Consider the following 16296-nt stretch of genomic DNA (forward strand, 5'->3'; position numbering starts at 1 on the left):
CTTCTGCAAGTACACCTGTGTCTCCAAAGTCACTCTTTTAGTCTTAATCATTGACATGCTTGCACACTGTTTTAGCCACTCATATGCTTGCACACTGTTTTGGTCACTCACATACTTCCCACTGTTTTGGTCACTCACATACTTCCCACTGTTTTGGTCACTCACATGCTTGCACATTGCTTTGGTTATACAAATTTCGTCACCCTTCTTTCATTCTGTTAATTTTCTTGGTCACTCCCATGCTTGCATACTGTTTTGGTCACTCACATACTTGAATACGCTCTATGTCTCTCGCTTTCTCTGACTTGATCCCTCACTCTGTAGGTCACTACTGCCTGGGCAGAGTCGGATTTATTGAGGGTAATGGAAATTTTGCCATCCTTTTCCCGTTCCACTAGTTTTTTTGACCACTTATTTCTCAAATTGTTCACCCTTCTCTGACCTTTCCACCCGCTAAGCTCCACCCAGTAAATATATATACCACCTTCCATGCCTATAAATTTCTCTCCTCTATCATGAACTCACAACACACGCATTGAGATATGACAGCAAATCATTATTTCAATCATTTATTTTCGGAAACCATTTATAAACATATATGGAAGATCTAAAGCTTGGGATAAAAGTTAATATAATAGTCTTTTATTTATAATTTAACATATACTTTATACCATTAATAATAAATTTGATTTTAAAACGCACATCTTAAACGAATTTCAAACGAATCAATCATCAAATACGGATGTAAAAATAATCTCACATGATCTTGAACAAAATGGACACAATTTCTGAGAAAATCATCACGAAATTATTCGTTTCGACGTCTTTTGTGATTGAGCTGCTCCAGCTCATCTGATTTGATCTGTACGCTGTTGTATTCAGACATTTTCTGGATGATGTCGCAGAGCAGTTCTGGCCGAGTCCTCAAAACCGAACGTTCAGTTTTGATGTCCACTTTGGGTAGAGACGCGAAGAGATGCTTCATGGCCCGGCAGCGGAGTTGCTCGGCATTGCTGATGTCCGCGACCACGAGGACTTGACAAACGTTCTCGTCACTCAGAAGAGACGTCAGGTAACGGGCGCAGTACGATTTCAAGTCGCTCACCTCGTATTTGTCGCTGGCCCGTAGAAGTTCCAAGGCGAGATCGAAAGCAATGTCGGGTACGCTCCCGGAGTAGAGGAACTCCATGAGGGATTCCACGGTGTCTTTATCGAAGTCGGTCACTTCCAAGCGACGTGTGTTTTTCTCCATTGTGTCGTGTTTGAGCATGGCCGCGAAAACCTTCGAACGGGCACCGAGCACAACAGAATGGACAGGGATATCCCCTTTGCCGCCTACAGAGATGACGAAATCTGTATTTTCTCTGCTTGTCCATAGGTTCTTGAAATCATCGACAATCTTCTGCGATGGAGCGATTTCCCCGTAGCGGTGAATTTCGGCATCGTCTTTGGAACAAGTAATCTTATGAGTCACTTCGAATTCAACCACCAGAGTGTCGTTGCGTAACTTAGGTATCAGATCACTCGTCTCTCTGGTTCTGGGATAACCGAATCCGGGCGTCGTGAAGGGACGCCACTCATTACATTCCCCGTAGAACAAAATATCACCATCGGTATTGTTAAGAGAAAGGCGCAGTTTGACTTTAACGTTTTGCATGCAGTTTTTCACGCGGAAAAAGCAAGAAATGTATCCTTTGGACTTCTCAGATTCTCCTCCGGGATATATCCTCAAATACCATGGTATACCGTCTTGGTGAAGCTGGAACATTTGGCTTTGGTGGAACTTTCCAATGTCCGAGTCCAACAAACTGAACCGCTCGATGACCCACGTACATTTGAAATCGCTCTGGACGCTTCCACTTACTTGAAATTTTTCCGACCGTTGAGCCATTGGTTATCCGTTCAGCAACGAAATCAGATTCAGGAACGCTCTGAAGCAAAGCCGATTTATGCACTCGTTCGATTGGCAATGGTTGGTGTTAGCGATAACGACGATCAAAATATACAACTTGACATCTCATCATTACAAATCGCGGCGTCCATTGCGATGTATATAAAAAAATGAGAACAAAAGTATTTCTCATCGATTTTCTTTTGCGTTCAAAACTGGCATCGAGTTCATTATTTCTCGCGAGGAGCTCATGAGAAAAAGATTCTCTGAATGATAATATATGTATATCGGCTGTTGCTTTAGTTTTTTGGTACTCCTGTTTCTTATTCTTGGTATGAAAGAATAAAGCTGGGGACTCCCGCTCATGTGTAGCCTGGTCCAATACTTTCCAACGTTGGTCATGGCCGAGTAGTGTGGCCATTCTAGCATTTAGCAATGATCGTCAAATGTTGGAGGCTGGAAGGTATTGGAAGGCTGGTCGAAGAGAACAACCAGGACATTCCAGTCCCCAACCTACTGAAGTTTGTTTTCTTTGTGGTTCTCAACTTCGAGGCTTGAATGCGAGCCGATCTCCCCGGTATATAAAGTCTCTCCACAGAGAGCAACAGACCTACAAACAATACAAATTTAATTCATTCATTACACTTCACTCACTTCACTTCTGAAATATATATGGCAGCACTGAGAAAAATTAGACAACACTGGATACGCACTGAGACTGTTAGGAACACACACTTACACTTCCGGCACCACTCACTGGGTAGTAAATTGCCCATAGATGGCGATAGACCTGAGTTGTGCTCGGTTTGAATGAAAGAAAGGAAGCAAGGAAGCCTCCAACCCAAGTCAAAGGAATCACCTTGCTTCCCGATCTTCCAACCCGTCAGGCCACACATTATTCGAAGAACGCCAATAGTCACAATAAAGTGTTCTCGAAGCAAATATTCACTAAGGGGGTCATTCAAGTATTACGTCAGCATCGATAGGAGAGGGAGAAACAAAGCGGAACTTTAATATTGTGCCTATGGGAGAAATTATGACTCCAGAGGATTTATCCGTTTATGCGTTAGCCGATTAAGCGGTCGACTTAATTTGCTCCAAATCCGGGATTACGCTATAAAAGTTTGTTCAAAGATCTTTCATAAAACTACACGCTAAAGAATTCTGGAAAGTTAAAAATTCGGAAATATGTACCAAAAATTATGCAATAAAAAATTCACCGTGCAAAAAAAACAAAAGCAGATGTGGTTTTTAAAATGCATGTTTTCTATTTCTTAGTGCAATTTTCACATTTAGTAAATATTATCCCCTTACATGTATACACTTGCACATGCAAATAACTTCTACATATTTCTTATTTAGACGTTTTTAATTTCTAATCAGTCGGGGTTGCTCAATAACGAAATGTCAGTGGTGTGGCGACAGCGTCCACCACTGGATGGCGCTGTCCATAGGGAAAAGAGCGCGCCTGCGCGATGGTGGAACTGCAATTGTGTGCCCCTTAGGCAAATACGAATTCGCCCGCTTGAATTTCGGGATGCAAGGTGCCGCATCATCGTACCAGATGTTTATGGACACGGTGCTACGTGGTCTACACTTCACATTTTGCTTTCTCGACGACATCTTGGTGTACAGTGCCTCATCCGACGACCACAAACGTCATCTGGAAGAAGTTTTCCGACGTCTTGACGCCTACGGCCTCATGCTCAATGCCAACAAATCAGTCCTGGCTGTCCCTGAACTAACTTTCTTGGGCTATACCATCAACGCTCACGGTCTCAAACTGCTCGCCGACAAAGTCGCGGTCATCAAAGACTATCCACCGCCTAGAACGTTAAAACAGCTGAAACGTTTCCTCGGTATGATCGCATTCTACAAAAGATTCATCGCGATCAACGCGTCCTCCGGATCCTCGACAGACTGTTCTACACACGACCGGCGGCTGTCCACGCTCGTCGCCAATCGGCAAGGCTCATCTTGGCAACTCCCAAACACAACCGCCTCAAATAAGGATCCCGTCGACTTACTCGATCGCTTGAAACCCTTAGCTTTCTTCAGTACCTCGTTCAATTCTACTCAGAAATCTAAGAGTACTTACGAACGCGAACTACTGTCTATTTATCTCGCAGTAAAATATTTTCGCCATCAATTGCAAGGTCGTAACCTTACCATCGTGACTAGCCATAAACCAATTTCCCACGCATTCCACCAGAAGCTCGAGTCAGCGTCTCTGATCATCCAACAACAGTTGTGTTACATCAGCGAGTACACTACCGACATCCGATATCTGCCTGGCATTCTCAACACTCCAGCAAACCTTTCTGTCTCGGTTAGAAGTTGACGCACTCCTTCTCGACGAAATCGACTACGCTCTTCTGGCCGACGCCCAACAGACCGATCCAGAACTCGCCAAACTTCTCGACTCTAGTTCGACAAACAATCAAAATTCACTAAAAATTCAGCGAACCTTCCTCCCCGAATACAGACTGAACCTCTATGCTGATCATTCGCAAAAAGTCCCGCGAATATTTGTTCCCCTAGCATTTCGCAAAAAAGTGTTTGAAAAATTTCATTCTCTATGCCATCCAGGGGTCAAAGCATCTGTGAAACTCCTCACCGAACGTTTTGTCTGGCCAAACATAAAACGAGACATCACTAACTTCGCCCGTGCTTGTATCGCCTGCCAACGAACCAAAGTGCACAAACACACCCAATCGCCTCTCCGAGTTTTCCCTGCGCCGTCGGATAAATTCGCTCATCTAAACATCAACATTGTGGGCAGACTCCTGAATTCCCAAGGTTACGAATATCTTCTAACCGTTATCTGCCGATTCTCAAGATGGATCGAAGCAATCCCAATCCGAGATACGTCCGCAGAGACTTGTGCCCGAGCATTATACTCTAACTGGTTTTCACGATATGGAATTCCCAAGACCATCACGACAGACCAGGGTTCGCAATTCGAATCGCATCTATTCCACAAATTCAACAGTTTGTTCGGAATAAACCACATCCATACGACTGCTTACAACCCTAAAGCAAACGGGCTCATCGAACGCCAACATCGTCAGCTCAAACAAGCATTGAAGGCTAGCATGAGAAGTGATTGGGTCGACAGTCTTCCTTCGGCTCTCCTCGGCCTCCGAACATGCTTTCGACCAGACCTCAACGCCACCACTGCCGAAATGGTCTTCTGGTCAAACGCTGAGATTGCCCGGAGAGATTTTCGTTGAACAACATGTTCCGCAGCCAGCAGTCACCTATCTCGACAAATTGAAACGCACCATGGACACACTCAAGCCGATCCCGACTTCAAGACATGGCATCACACATAATGTCTACGTTCCACAAGCCTTGACGACCTGTACACACGTTTTCGTTCGCACCGACGCAGTCCAACGCCCTCTACAACCGACCTACGAAGGTCCCTTCGAAGTGCTGTCGCGATACGAAAAATTTTTCCGTGTACGTGTCAAGAACAGGGAATCCGTCATCTCGATCGACCGAATCAAACCGGCCTATCTCCTCAACGACCAGTACCTGGATGGGCCAGACATCGAAGTTCCATCAAAACCAGAACAGCAGATGATTATTCCAACCACCCGGAACGTGTCGTTTGTGCCCACGACTACTCCGACTCAACGTACCCGTTCCGGCAGAATAGTCCGAGCTACGGATAGACTAAATTACTCAACGATGAGACTCCGTCACTTAGAGGAGGGGTACTGTGGCGACAGCGTACCGCCTTATGCCTTCTACGACAGCTTTTTCTCGGGCTTCAGCTGTTGCAAATTCCACAATGTTAAACAACAGAAAACAATGAGATTCATACAGGGCCCCCAAAATGAAACCTGTCAATTTCCATATGGGGCCCCCGACTTGGAAGCTTGTCCGACGTCCCCCGCTGCTAGTGACACGAAAAAGTTTCATTTGTATTCATTTTATTAACGAATAACATCCAGGGCCACTACCAATTACCCGGGACCCAATTCGCAAATTTTTAGTGGGGCCCCCAGACTGGCTTTATCTCGGGCTACCGATGTTGCAAATTTTACAATGTTAAACAATAAAAATATTTGAGATTCATTCAGGGCCCCCCGAAATGGAATATGTCAAAATTTCCATGGGGCCCAGACTTTGAGCCTTGTCAGGTATCCTCTCTGTGAGAGGCCAGGAAACTTTTTCATTTTTATTAATTGTACAACGAATAAAATCCAGGGCCCCACATCCAGTAGCGGGGACCCGATACGCAGATTTTTAGTGGGAGAACTAGACTGGATTTATCTCGGGCTTCAGCTGTTGCAAATTCAAAAATTTTAAACAACAGAAAACAATGTGATTCACCCAGCGCCCCCCAAAATTAAATCCGTGAATTTCCACGTGGGGCCCTCGACTTGGAAGCTTGTCCGACGTCCCCCACTGCGAGTGACACGAAAAATTTTCATTTGTATTCATTTTACCAACGAATAAAATCCAGGGCCCCCAATCAGTAAAACGGAACCCAATTCGCAAATTTTCAGTGGGGGCCCCAGACTGGCTTTATCTCGAGCTACCGATGTTGCAAATTTTACAATGTTAAGCAATAAAAATATATGAGATTCATATATGAGGCTGATAGACAAGGATCGTCTTGAGAGCATCATGGGCCCCCTAGGCAAGGGATTTTTTGGAGGCCCTAACTGAAAAATTCTCGTCTTTCTCGTCGAAACTACGTCTCGTTTTTTTGAGGCACCTCTTCTCTTGAGGCCCTTCGGGCACGGCCCGGGGTTGGAGAGACATGCGTTAAGACGGCACTGCCGAAGGTTCGCACCAGCCGTCCTCCTTTTTCAGTTTTGAATCTGGTAACCCTATCTGAAGAACCACATAATCAGTATTTTCACTTATTTGTTCGGTCATCCATATCGTCCGAATTTTTTTGTGGAAAGAAATATTTTATTTTTTCACATAAAAATCGATTATTGCAAATGTACGAATATTATTATCGAAATTTTCGTCTCAAAATAACACTCTGTCTGGGCCGACCATATTTCCTCGAGAGAAATATGGGATATTGAGATTCCAAATACGGGACATCGCCAATTATCGCAAAAATGACGCTAAAACCGAGCAAAGTTGCCAAATATTGTTCAAATTACGGAAAAATCACAATGGCGGGAAATGAGGCGTTACTGCAAATTGCAGTGGATTAAAATGAATTTCACAAAAAAAACGTTCACCAAGGCAAATGTGGGAGATTAATATTTTCATTTATAGTTGTAATTATCATAATATAGTTTATTAGTTGAAAAGTAATTTTAATCTTTGACTTCAATAAAGAATAAAAATTTAAGTAGACTTCGTATAAAATACGGGAAAAAGCGAGACACTTTTGCCAAAAAGTCGGGACGGCGAAAAATACAGAAAATACCAGGACTTTCCCGGAAAATACGGAACGTATGGTCACTTTAACTCTATCTCTATTTTTTTTATTCATCATTGCATGAGTTTCTTGATATTTCGGTACTAGATGGCAGCACCAACAGTATATAAATCAAGCCTCAGTATCTCTGTCGTCTGCTTCTCCCTAGGTTTCTTGCTTTGGACGTCTCCTTGTGCTCTGAAAAAATTACTGAACTGGCTGTTCGAACTGCCAGTTCTCTTCCTGGGCTTGACTTGTAGGGAACCGAACTGTCGTCTGTCGTCTGCTCATTAAGAGGTTCTTCGTTTTGGACGTCTCCTTATGCTCAAATAAAATAACCGAACTTTCAGTTTGAATTTCCAGTTCAGTTTATGAGCTTCGTTTATAAGGAACTCAGCGGAATAAAAGAATATATATTTTTTTCCTTTTTCTTCATCACCGCATGGTCACTTTTAAATTTGACGTTAGATGGCAGCACATTACTATAAAGTGTTGTGTGGGAAAAATTCACTTTTTTTACGATTTTACACGTCGTCTGCTTCTGTGGAGGTTTTGTTTATAAAGAGCAAAGCTGAATGAAGAATTTAGTATTTTTTATATCTGAGCTTCGTAATCACCACATAAGTAGGGTGACCATACATCCCGCATTTCCCGGGACAGTCCCGGTATTTTCTCTTTTTTTGGCCATCCCGACTTTTTGGCAAAAGTGTCCCGGTTTTTCCCGTATTTTACACGAAGCCAACTTGAATTTTTATTGTTTATTGAAGTCAAAGATTGACATTATTTTTCAACTCATAAATTATTTTACGATAATTACAACTATATATGAGAATATTAATCTCCCACATTTGCCTTTGAGAACGTTTTGTTTTTCGTGGAATTCATTTTAATCCACTGCAATTTGTAGTAATGCTTCATTTCCCGCCACTGTGATTTTTCAGTAATTTCAACAATATTTGGCAACTTTGTTTGGTTTTGGCGTTGTTTTTGGCGATAATTGGCGATGTCCCGTATTTTCCTGTATTTGGAATCCCAATGTCTCGTATTTCTCTCGAGGAAATATGGTCAGCCTACACATAAGTAACGTGACTGTACGTCCCTTATTTCCCGGGACAGTCCCGGTTTTTCTGGTTTTTTTTTTGCCCATCCCGATTTTTTAGTGAAAGTGTCCCGGTTTTTCTGCTTTTTTTATGCGCAGCTTAATTGACTTCCGAAAGTCGGAGGTCAGGGCGCGCGCCCGGTGCTCCCACTGTTAATACCGCCTCTTGGTACAGGGGATTATCGTAGTAATAAAGGATATCGTTGTATCGAGAGGAGTTTAACATTAGACTATAAGTCATTCCACAGACAGACAGAATTTAATTTTTCTCGTCGCTGCCCAGCCCAAAGGGGCTGCCTGGCGACTTACAGACTGCTCTTGCTAGCTATGAAGAGGGTTATAGACAAGTTTGTGCGTGTTTGTGTAGATGTGAAGTGCTTGTAAGTTAATAGAGAGAAAAAAAAAAAAACACATACAGCCCGATAAATGCTACCATCAGAATAGTAAAATACACAAAGATCAGACAAACTTCTCCAAAATGGCACTCTATGCAATAGAGCAGTTGATGAGTAAAATCAATAGTAGTAAAAAAAAAACAAAAAAAAAAAAAATATATATATATATATATATATATATATATAAATACATACACATATACACACACATATATACACATACATATTATGCGATAAATGTATATTATAATGGACACAAAAATGAATTACTTAGGTACAATTCACCAAAGTCATTCCAAACACAATTTGAAAATATATTGTTGCAAAGAAATTTATCGTTATATCGAGCATCATTGTAGACGTACAAAGGCGTCGTTATAATATGCAAAAGTAATCATTTAGGACCATGATTCTCGAACTATTACCACCCACGACTCCCTTGGCAAAATTCGTGATTCTTCTGCAGCTCCCAAGAATAGTTCGGTAGATTTTCCCACTTATAAAGGAACCACTTCCAACCAGAAAAAGGCACGCGAATCAACATCTCCAGCTCGCCGCGACGGCCGTGACATAGGTTGGTGACACCCCTTAAGAGCCGCGGCGCACACTTTGAGAAACACTGATTTAAGAACATAAAGTTATTTGTAGGGTTGTATTTATACTTAATAGACGGGCAGAAGATGGGATCAGCAGCGAATATATTTTTCTCGTTCGGCTCCATCTTGTGCTGCCATCTATTAAGTACAATATATATATATATATATATGTGTATGTATGTATACTTGAGCAAACCATTTTTCATCGAAATAAATAAAATTATCGATATTTTTCCGCTAAATTAATTCCCGAATTTCCGAAAATATTCCGAACTTGTATTTGACAAATTGCTTTGCTATAATTAGCAACTTGTATCTGACAATTTTTTTGGCTATAATTAGCAACTTGACTGAATTTTACAATTTTTTGGCGATAATTTGTGATATCCCGTATGGATCCCGATTTTCTGTTTACCGTATTTTTACGAAGGAAATATGGTCAGCCTAGATATTTATTGTGTTATGCGTATTGATACTTTCTATACCGGAACACGTTTGGCGAGCGGGATGGAAGCCCTTGGCGGGCCGTAGTTTGCCCATCACTATCTTAGATTATCCCTAGGAATATCTAGAAGGTTGTGGTATAGCCTAAGATTGATATATACAGTGTAGTTAGGGTTACCAGACGTCCGTTTTGGAGGTCCGGCCCTATACTTTCCTTATACTTTCACAAAACTGGCAGTGTTCGAACATCACATATGATATTTTGGTTATGGAAAATAAACATTGCCATATTTTGTACAGTAATAGAAATAATTATTGTGATAACAGTGAACTACAAGGAAGAACCGAAACAATAGCAAGCTGTTGGTGAGTTGAGCAATAATGGTTGATTCTTGGAGGTTTCCAAACAATAGCTTATATAAGGCACCAGCACATAGCGTATCAATCAGATCACCCTCATTCGTCGTCAAAACTCGACTGCCAGTCTGAGCCGTCGAGTCTTATTCTCCTACTTGGTGGCAGCTTAGGCTTTCCGAGGAAGTCGGTGATGTTGTACGTATCAAGTGGGCTATAAACCAACCGATACCGACGCGTCGACGGTAGAGGAAGGCCGGGGTGTTTATAGCGGTGAACCAGGCTGGAAAATGACGTACGCCATCTAGAAACACAGTTTTCTAGAAATATCGTTTTCTAGGCAGACCAGCTCCGGAATCACATCTACACTTGTGGATGGTAAGATGTGAAATTTCTCAAGCAGTGGTGTGCACTGAATGAAACTTTCCGGCTTCTGGTTCCAAGACCTTTTCTCCGAGTCCCGGCGAATGGGGTGAATCTCAAATAACAATCAAATTCAAATGTAAAAACCGAATAAGAATTTGAAAATTAGGCTCGAAAATACGGGGCATTTCCATTAGAGAGTCGCTAAAATAACCAACAATTAATTGTCCTCGAAAGTACCAAACAAATTACAAGAATTTCCTCGTGTATCCAGGCTCTCACTACACCTCAGGGGGCAGGGGCGATATAAGTAGGCTCCTGCTTTAAATATTTTTTTCTCCTCCATTTGCCACTTGCCGCGTGAACCCATGCAAATCAATATCCGTGCTAAAGACACCGTTACGATAATATCCAGGGCCGTCCGTCTTAAGAGCATTATGGGCCCCCGGGCCGATTGGTTTTTCTGAGGCCCTACCTGGAAAATTCTCAGAAATTTCAGTTAGTTCTCATTTTTGTGAAGCCCCCTGTTCTCTTGAGGCCCCCGGGCCATGCCCGGGTGAGCCCATGCATTAAGACGGCACTGATAATATCAATGGTTCCAGGGATCTGCTATATTACTGTGGAAACACCTCTTAAAGGACATCCCTCAGATACGGTCACCTTTCTTTCACGGTCAAATAATAATTCCCCTTTGTATAATAAAAGTATGCATTTCACACCCCCGATAAACGGTCACTTCCTCTTTTACTGGCGAATGTTTTTGTCCAACGGTGTCCAAAGGTTTTTATTGCATTTCTACAGAGCCACTTTCAGACTCCAATTCAGTCAAACTCGTTTGCAACGACATCAAGCGTTCCTTGAAATTTTACTATAAACAGGTTTGACGAATTTTCAATTTTAAATATGAAAAATATACTCTTTCTTTCAAACCGAGCGCAACTCTGATCTATCGCCGTGGTGCAATTTACTACCGAATATATTGCGCCGGAAGTGTGAGTGTGTGCACTGAGTGCGTATCTAGTGTTGTGTCTGATTTTTAAATGCTGCCGAAAAATACACTCAGATGCGATCAAATTACAAAAAAATGATGTTATTTCACAGTGGTTAGGGCTTTATTGCTTACTGTCTTACAGTACTTTTTCCGTATATTATGGTGCTTCGCTTATTGCGATACATCGCGTATTGTGGTGCATTACGTTTTATGCTGTATTGCGGGGCACTGTAAATAGTGGTACATTGCTATCTTTGGTGCATTGCGTATTGTAATGCATCGCGTGCGGTATTGTATTCTAATGCATTGCTTATTATGTGCTTTGCTTATGTGATGCATTGCGTATTGTACTGTATTGCATATAGTTATATGTATTGTGGTGCATCACGTGCTGTATTGCTTATTGTGGTGCACCGCTGATTGTGTTTCATTGCGTATTGCGGTTCACCGCTGATTGTGATGCATTGCGTATTGTCTGCATTACGTAGTACATCGTGTTCCGTATTGCTTATTATAATGCCGTGCCTACTGCTTATTGTGCTGTAGACCTTATTGTGGTGCATTGCATATTGTTATGCATCTCGTATTGTAGTGCATTGCATGCTGTATTGCTTATTATAATGCAGTGCTTATTCCGTATTGTGGTACATTGCGTATTGTAATGTATTGCTTAATCTAATGCAGTGGTTATTGCTATTGTACAGTATTGCTTATTGTGGTGCACTGTATTGCGTATTGTGCTGTATTGCTTATTGTAATGCATTGCTATTGTGCTGTAATACTTATTGTGGTGCACTGCAAATACAATGCTGATTTTAGTGCATCGCATGCTATATTGCTTATTATAATGCAGTCCGATGCAGTCTGTATTGCGTACTGTGGTGCATTGCATATTGTGCTGTATTGCTTATTGTAATGCAGTACTTACGGTGTATTGTGGTACATATTATGATACTTTGCCTATTGCGATGCATCGCGTATTGTGCTGTATTGCGTGTTGTGGTGCTTTCCTTATCATGGTACACTATTCATTTTGCAGTATTGCTGATGTTGGTGCATTGCTTATTGGTGCATTGCTTATTGCTGCATTGCATATAGTGGTACATTGCTTATTGCTGCATTGGTGCATTGCTTATTGCTGCATTGCATATAGTGGTACATTGCTTATTGCTGCATTGCATATAGTGGTACATTGCTTATTGCTGCATTGCATATAGTGGTACATTGCTTATTGTAGGCGTCGGGGGGCGGGGGCTTTGCCCCCCTAGTAACAAATAAAATCTATTTTTGTAAAGTATACAGCATGGAAATTGCATGGAAAAATAACCATAACAGTTGGAATTGAAATTCAATGGCATTTATACCCAAATAAGCAGAACTGATAGAAATTGAAGTTGAATTGACCAATTTGTTGTAAAAGTCTCGTTGCATGACCGTCTCTCAATTCTAAATACTCTGTAATGCCAAGTTCATTTTTTCTTCTTTTTAATCATTTCCTCGACGATGTCGCAAAGCAGTTCTGGTCGGGTCTTGAAAATCGAACGCTGAACTTCGAAAAATACCACGGTCTGGCTCTCGCACAAATATTTCATGGCCTGACTGCGGAGTTCCTCACAATTATAAATGTCCGCGCTCACGAGGAGTTGGCAAACGTTTTCATCATTCATGATGGACATTAGATAATTGCAGCAATATAGTTTCAAGTCACTCACCTCGTATTTGTCGCTGGCCCGTAGGAGTTCCAAGGCGAGATCGTAATCCATTTCACAGACACAACTACAGTAGATAAATTCAATGAAGGATTCCACGGTGTCTTTTTCGAAATCCGTTATCTCCACGCGGCGAGTGTCTTTCTCTAATGTGTCGTGTTTGAACATGGCAGCGAAAACTTCCGAGCGCACAGCAAGTACGAGCGAATGGACATGGATATCTTCTCCTCCGACGGTGATGGTACAATCAGAATTTTCTTCGCTCACCCACAGCTTTCTGAAGTCGTCGATCATCTTCACCATCGGTGCCATTTCAGGGTAGCGATGCATGGCAGCATCATTTCCGCAGCAGGTCATACTATACGTCGCTTCCACAGTGACCACCAAAACGTCATCGACCAGTTTCGATTTCACGTTTTTCGATTCTATCGCTTTAGGGTAACCATTTCTACAGGGGGCGACACCGATCCATTTGTGTTCCGAGACGAACAAAATTTCGCCTTTCGTGTTACGCAGCGTGATATTGAATTTCAGGTTCACTTTCTGAGTTTCATCTTCTTTACACACAAATGCAGAAACGTATCCTCTGGAATCCTCAGTATCTCCTCCAGGATATAATAATAAATACCATAGTATGCCTCCACTTTCGAGCTGAAACGCTTCACTTTGGCGGTATCTTCCAACCTGGGAATCAAGGGAGCTGAAACGTTCGATGCTCCAGTGACAGTGGAAATTGCACTGTACGCTCCCAGATATTTGCAATACATGAGATGCATGAGCCATTGAGAAAAAAATAAGGCTTTAGTTGGGGGAATCAACTTTCAATCACTCACGCTGATTCAATTACTCCCTTCCTTCCGCAACGAATGTTCTTGTGGATACTCATTCAGTGATATTTACAGAGTAAAAATCCAAGGTTACCAGAAGAAAAATGTCTTGGCCAAAAAAAGGAGAAAAAAAAAATTTGTTTTAGCTTGCGCTTTCTTTTACTGCTGTAATTGTATCGCCAATCTCGCAATAATCGCCATCTATATACCACTCGTATCTGTTGAAAAACGTATGCTATTGAGAAGATTGGTAGTGTATAAAAATAGATAAATCCGCTGAGAGAGAGAGATAATGAAATAAGAAAAAATAGTATTTTATCGTAAGCGGCATATGCTCTATTGATATCACCTAAGAATATGTGAAGTATATTGAATTAGATAAACACCAGAGTGTGACTTTCAAGATGCCTTTTATTTTTTAAACTTTTGACCTTCTCATTGACCTTCATTCTGACCTGTTGGTCTGCTTTAGCTGGTGTCGGCCATTCAGGGGAGACACTTAAGCGGGGGTGCGAGGGGTGTGGTGCACCCGGGAGGCCGGTTGTAAGGGGTGATCTTGGCTTTATACAAATACAACGCCACAACAGGCAAATTGCCCAACGAGGTGGCTGACTTAAGAACATCACGCATCCCCGAGCCATTTTTTGGAGGCCCTACCTACTACTGCTACCCCGCCCGGAACCCCCCGGAACCCCCAATTAATCGGTACATGCGGAAATGTGCGTGTACGTGTAGTGAAACCTGACGTGAAGTTTTTTGTTTCTCTGTAATGCTTGTTATGTGTAGTGCTGCCATCTGCCACCAGTTTTTTCTAACTATGAGTGAAGTGTTATGATTGAACGATTTATCGTTGTAGGACTGTTCAGTGTGCCTCTGTGGCGAGACTTTTTAACGGGGAGATCGGCTCGCATTTGCGCCTTGAAGTTGGGAACCACAGAAAAGCAACTTCAGCCGACCACCACTGTGGGGGTTCGAACCCGGATCCTCGCATCGCGAGTCCGTCACTATAACCACTCGACCACCACAGCGACCACCACAGTTCAGAACAAAATTTTTTACAAATTTCCAGCAGTAAAAACTGACATGACGTAACGTTTTTGAGCCATACTTTGTCCCGCGGCTCGCTCTTGTTGCCCCGTAGGGATGTAGCTTGCATACTACGGCGACGACAGAAATTCCTGGGAATATGAACTGGGTCGTCGTTCGGTTAGGACAGTGTTTCCCAAAGTGGGCAATATCGCCCCCTGGTGGGTGATGGAATGGTCCAAGGGGGCGATAGAACCTACTGATTTAACATAGGATCCTATGGGTTCACTTGAGTTGGGGGGCGATGAGAGGAAAAAAAATTCTGATGAAGGGGGCGATGGAACAAAAAGTTTGGGAGACTATGGGTTAGGACGGAGAAGAAGCAAGACTTTGACGACGAAGATGGTGAAAAAACTTGAGGGAACAGACAATGCCTGGCACCCCAATACCAGAAGTAAGAATGTACCTCTACATTTTTTTCTCAAGAATGTACTCTGGAGACCAGAAACGGATTTCAAATGAATTTCTTAATGTACAAAAGTTCCCTCGTTATACCTTTACGGTATAAGTGTAAGCAATGGTAAGGGCCGCAACTAAAGGAGGGCAGAGGGATCTGGTGCCTTGGGTGCTGGATCACGAAGGGCGTTGAGTTTACTCTTTTTCCGTTAAAAATCACGGGGAAGGGGCGCACCAAAATTGATACTTGAACTACTAGACAGATTTTACCCACGTTGATATTCCTTTCGGAACCTCTAACGTAAAAGGTATCTGTTGGAAAAGTAGCAACACCCTTCTCAGTCCATCAAATCCATCCATCCCACCTGAAATGAACTAGAACAGGGAACAATTTTTCAAAGTATATGGGGGGGTGAAAAAAATTGAAATGTATAGTAACCCCACAAAAATAATGTAAAAATTTAAACATTTGTGGAAGCACGAAGTCCAAGAAAGAAAGAAAAAAGAGAAAATAGGGAACAACAGAAATGTGTGCGAATATGGTAAACGCACAAGAGATGCAAAGATTAAGCATCCACGGTAAGTACAATGCACTTCACAGTCCAGGTACACATGTATGAAAAGGGTGGGAAGAAACATCAGTTATATATCACTGGAAAACACAGAATTTATAGCGGGGTGTGTGTTATCCTCTTAAGCGAGGCCGATTTCATTCAGTTTCTATCTAAACAATTTAATACTATGCAT

At 42.2% G+C, this 16296-nt stretch overlaps 1 protein-coding gene across 1 annotated transcript; it reads right to left on the reverse strand.

The window, feature by feature from the left end:
- Nucleotides 1–808: 808 nt before the first annotated feature.
- LOC149084593 (uncharacterized) lies at nt 809–14141 on the reverse strand. Its single transcript, XM_089235336.1, has 4 exons — nt 13005–14141; nt 4238–4315; nt 4061–4121; nt 809–1759 (listed from the first exon to the last, which is right to left on the reverse strand). Exons 1-4 carry the CDS (start codon nt 14021–14023, stop codon nt 809–811), a joined length of 2109 nt encoding a protein of 702 aa, XP_089091462.1. The 5' UTR covers nt 14024–14141.
- Nucleotides 14142–16296: the final 2155 nt, after the last annotated feature.

This window comes from Pholcus phalangioides, unplaced genomic scaffold, assembly GCF_987345545.1.
Source record: "Pholcus phalangioides strain wild (caught in Gottingen) unplaced genomic scaffold, Ppha-v1.0 ptg000008l_1, whole genome shotgun sequence".
NCBI classification, from domain to species: Eukaryota; Metazoa; Arthropoda; class Arachnida; order Araneae; family Pholcidae; genus Pholcus; species Pholcus phalangioides.